Source organism: Nicotiana tomentosiformis, chromosome 5, assembly GCF_000390325.3.
Source record: "Nicotiana tomentosiformis chromosome 5, ASM39032v3, whole genome shotgun sequence".
Classification (NCBI taxonomy): Eukaryota; Viridiplantae; Streptophyta; class Magnoliopsida; order Solanales; family Solanaceae; genus Nicotiana; species Nicotiana tomentosiformis.
This window is the reverse complement of record NC_090816.1, coordinates 127298531-127303545: the sequence shown is the minus strand read 5'-3', so window position 1 is coordinate 127303545 and position 5015 is coordinate 127298531. Positions and strand designations below refer to the sequence as shown.

Sequence of the window (5015 nt, the reverse complement as noted above, 5' to 3'; positions counted from 1 at the left end):
AGAACCTGAACCTCTAACCATTGATAATCATGAGACAACTACAACATACAATACATCAGCTTCTCAACATACTGAGGACCCTACAGATACTGATAATCCAGTGGAAGGATCTGCACCAGCAGTGGAAGCACCTGATACTTCATTACAAAAGGCTGAATCAATAGCAGAAGAGCCTAATACTACTGAAGCAGTTGCAGAAAATGGCAGAGGCAAGAGACTTACCAAGCCATCAATATGGCTTAAAGACTATGTGACTTCTAAAAACATGGCTCCTAATTGCTTAAACTCCATCACTAACTATGTGGAGTATGATCACTTGTCCACTGGTTATCAAGAGTATCTAAGTTTGTTCTCAGCACCCATAGAGCCCAAGAATTTTAAGGAAGCATCTCAAGATCAAAAATGGATTGAAGCTATGCAGCAGGAATTCAATGCCTTAGAACAAAATCAGACCTGGGAATTGGTAGACCTTCCTAAAGGGAAGCAGGCAGTTGGATCAAAATGGGTGTACAAAATTAAATACAAGCCAAATGGAGAGGTTGACAAATACAAAGCCAGACTTGCGGCAAAAGGGTACACTCAACAGGAGGGCTTAGATTATCATGAGACATTCTCACCAGTTGCTAAAATGGTGACTGTCAGAACAGTAATCAGTGTTGCAGCTTCAAGGAATTGGCCTCTGTATCAGATGGATGTAAATAATGCCTTCCTACAAGGTGACCTATTAGAGGAAGTCTATATGGATTTATCTCAGGGGTTTCAGAAGCAGAGGGAGTATAAAGTATGTAAGCTGCTGAAGTCATTATATGGCTTAAAACAAGCCTCTAGGCAGTGGAATATCAAACTCACAAATGCACTACAAACAACCAAGTACATTCAAAGTCCATATGATCATTCTTTGTTTACAAAGAAGGAAGGTGAAGAACTGGTCATTGTCCTGGTGTATGTAGATGATCTACTCATCACTGGGAACAACAAGAGGCTAATTGACCAAGCAAAGAGTATATTGTACAACAATTTCAAAGTCAAGGACCTAGGTGAGCTAAGGTACTTCCTAGGAATTGAAGTTTTGAGATCACATGATGGTATATTGCTTAATCAGAGAAAATACACTCTTGAGTTGATTTCTGATGTTGGCTTGAGTGGAGCTAAGCCAATGAACACACCTTTGAAAGTAAATGCTAGGTTCACCACTGTGGATTATGATGCACATGTGGGGAGGGGGGAGGGGGGAGGGGGGCATCACGGATCCTATACTTCCAGATGCCACTCCTTATCAGAAGCTCATTGGAAAATTGCTCTACCTAACCATCACTAGACCTGACATTAGCTTTGCTGTACAGGTCCTAAGCCAATTCATGCAACAGCCTAAAGCTTCACACTGGGAAGCAGTACTTAGGCTGGTTAGATATTTGAAAGGGTCACCAGGTCAAGGGATTCTGCTGAAGAATAATCCCTGCACGCAACTGACTGTATTTTGTGACAGTGATTGGGCAGCCTGCCCAAATACTAGGAGATCTATGACTGGCTACATAGTAAAACTAGTGGAGTCTATCATATCGTGGAAGTCAAAGAAGCAGCACACTGTGAGTCGAAGCTCAGCAGAGGCAGAATATAGGAGCATGGCAGCTACAGTTTCAGAGGTAATTTGGATAACAGGGCTGTTGAAAGAACTAAATGTGCCTGTAACCACACCTGTGAAGTTGTTCTGCGATAGTAAATCAGCTATAAAAATTACCTCTAATCCTATCTATCATGAGAGGACGAAACATATCGAAATCGACTGCCACTTTGTAAGAGGCATGATCAAAGAAAGGTTGATAGTGCCTGAGCATGTCAACACCAAACACCAATTCGTAGATTTATTAACTAAAGCTCTGGGGACTATTCAGCATCAGTTCCTTCTATCCAAGCTTGGAGTGCTCGATGTATTCCATCCTCCAGTTTGAGGGGGAGTATTGAAATAATTGTTGACTCAGCTGGATTAATTGTGGTTAGAGTCTAGTTAATCAGTTAGGGGTCTGTTAAGAATAGTTAATTACACATGTAGTGCACGTGAGTCCAGCTGTATTTTGTCTATAAAAGGGAGTCACTGTACTCTTCTGATTAATAAGAGAATAGCACTTCTTCCTTATTTTCTCATTTACAGATTCTAGAGAGTTCTTCTCTGTTTGCGCCCTAATTCACCGCTCCATTGATTTAGTAGTGAAAGCTTTATCTCTGTGTCAAATTCTTCATCTACTTTAACTAATATTTGTTAGAGAGTAGATCATCCCTTTGAAATGACATACATCAATATTTGAAGCTAAAAATTGCTTGTGGTTACTATATTGTTGGTGATGTTCTATAATATTTCTAAACGTTGTTCTTACTCTGAGGTTGATGATATTTATGTTCTTTTAAGGTTGATATATATATATATATATATATATATATATATATATATATATATAGTTCTTCCTCAATTGCTTTCTGAAGATGATAAAGGTGGTTGTATGCTTAAGATACAGTGTGGTTATATCCTTTATTTTATGAGGCTATCAAAATGTGCTACGAGGTTAAATGTCTACAACAGAATTTTTGTACTAATACATAAAAGAGTACACTACTGTTGCATTTACTTCTTCAATAGGTCAATAACTTTGTCCTTGGTCATATTCATTAAAGGTTACATCCATAATCCACATTTATTCTTATGATCGACGTAGGTGAATTATGTAAGTACTACTACTTTTTTTGCATTACAAGTTCCTTACAAATGTTTTAAGGTGCATATCCTACTGACACTCTGTCTTTATTTAGGTTGGGGGAAATGATGTGGTATGCTTACATGATGATGATGAATTACAAGATTTCCTTCTGAGGGTCTTCCTTGATCACTAAGAAATGCACTAGCTTAAGTTAAGACAAAGAAGACGGAATTAATGCATCATTTTCCTCTCTTTAAATCAATAGTAATAGATACAACAAGAACACGGAAATGGTTCAAATGCTAAACAGTAGCAGTACATTAAATTGGTGTGATTATCAGACTCTACTAATTAGAGCATTATATTATTAGTAGTAGCCCCATGCACAGTGACTTCAGCTTCTATAACACAGGTGTCTTTGACCAAATAACCAGCCCCAGGCAAACTGAAGTACCCAATCGATATAAATCTTGGCCATCCACAGAACGTATGTGATCCACTGAACCAATAATTGGCTGCAACCAAAAGTAGTACACATGAAAATGATGATATATATGAATGCTACCATCTTTTCAACATTTGACATCATTTCGTTTATATATAATACCGTAGTACTGTTACCTTTGCCGAAGTAATGTGTTGAGCCGATTTGATGAAGGATACGCAATGTAAATTCTGCATATATTTGACTACCCTGAGATAAGCTGCTTGGTTCTGCCAATGCCAAGTATAGTGATAGATGGGTGTCTTTACCACTCCCTTTTCCCTTGGGGTATACCTGTATCTTCCTGTTTTAATTTATACATACATACCAATCACATGACATCCATTGTCAGTAATTGAACTATACTGTACAGATAGAATACAATGACCTCCTTTTGTGCATGTATAAGTTTTTGAACCCCTTGATAGATGGGAAGCTAGCTAGCTTTTAGTGTAGTTTCAAAAGTGATTCAAAAATTGTTTTATATTGCAGCTTCGAATGACAGGTATGTCATTCTTGCATTTTTTTGAATTCCTTAAATTTCTAGGTACTAGGACTAACAGTTATATAGAGTTAGACAGGTTGAGTACCATTTATGTTCTCCTTGCATGAAGGTCTTGGAGTCTTCACAATCCGCAGTGAGAGAAGAGAAGTTGTCGATCTTCCAGACGTGCTTATAGCTAATGGGATCTTTAACCATGGACAGACAATCGCCTCTACCTTTGAACTTTTCTTGACATACATAAACCTCTGCTCCTAAGACACATATGTCATCCACAACATATCCATTTGCTTGATTGTTGAAATCTTCTTGACTTATGAATCGATCAAATCCCCATTCCACCTTCATTGCATGGAATCTTCTTCCTTTTTCAACTGTCGTATCTGTTGTTGTAATTAAACAGAAATGTACAACAGACTTGATTCTTTCTCCTTTGTTAGGGACTTAAAAAGAAAGAAACTAAGGAGATGTAAGAGAAGTGACCTTGGAGGACCAAGTAATTGTCATTGTTCTGATCAAGCAAAAAGAGGCGAAAAACAGCATGGACAAGTGAGCTTGCCTCCGCCATCATCAGATATATAGAAACGTGCTTCCCTTCTGCATTCTTGTTTTTGTTTCCTGTTGGATGAAACACCAACTTCCTGCACATCCAATTATTTGATACAATTTAAAACTTAAGAGACTAGTAATATTAATTAGATTCCACTTAGTGATAAAGTTGCACCATTTATAGCCGCCAGCTTCAAAATAAGGGGAAGTGTATTTCTCAATATTATTCTTTTTTAGCAGAGATAGTGACTGAATCTTGAGAGTGTAATGAGTTGGGGGAGTTTCTGAAATGGATCTTGAAACTCCTGCAAACAAAATATTAGTACCAATGCACCATTATGACATATATGAATTCTAACATTTAAATCCACAAAAGCGCACCATCTTCGTTGCAGAAATCAGCCATGACCAAGTATGTATTAGTAGGTAATTACGCCTTATAATCTTCAATTCATTTCTATAACCATTGGCTTCTTATTTATATGTATTGTCCAATTCATAAACCTTTGCTCCGAAAGTGCCTCAAAAGGTTATCCTTTGCTTAAGCCGGATTATGTTTCTTCAAGTTAGCAAGCACGCATTCTATGCTTCTAAATTGGACAATATAATATGTTTTCTTGTTATAGTTTAGGTACCAGATACTCCATTTCATTCTTTTCATAATTAACGATTTAGTGTAGTTAGCAAAGAGGAACCATTTAGATTTGAAACTTCTAAATTGGCTGCACATATTAGAAAAAGGCAACCATTTTTGGATCTGAACGACGGCATAGGAGCCAAAGAGATGAGA

General features: G+C 37.5%; 1 protein-coding gene across 1 annotated transcript; it reads right to left on the bottom strand.

The window, feature by feature from the left end:
• Positions 1–2918: 2918 nt before the first annotated feature.
• Positions 2919–4730, bottom strand: LOC138891657 (uncharacterized). The gene is made up of 6 exons (XM_070175338.1): positions 4607–4730; positions 4401–4530; positions 4160–4317; positions 3765–4059; positions 3312–3478; positions 2919–3205 (listed from the first exon to the last, which is right to left on the bottom strand). The coding sequence occupies exons 1-6, from the start codon at positions 4629–4631 to the stop codon at positions 3042–3044; spliced, it is 939 nt and encodes a 312-aa protein (XP_070031439.1). The 5' UTR covers positions 4632–4730; the 3' UTR covers positions 2919–3041.
• Positions 4731–5015: the final 285 nt, after the last annotated feature.

Excerpts from the sequence above, each read along its gene's own strand:
- LOC138891657 (XM_070175338.1), bottom strand. The coding sequence starts at position 4,631 with ATGGCTGATTTCTGCAACGAAGATG. Across the intron at positions 4,318-4,400 it reads GAAGCTGGCGGCTATAAATG|GAAGTTGGTGTTTCATCCAA; the intron begins GTGCAACTTTAT and ends TTGGATGTGCAG. Across the intron at positions 3,479-3,764 it reads ATGCAAGGAGAACATAAATG|GAAGATACAGGTATACCCCA; the intron begins GTACTCAACCTG and ends AAATTAAAACAG.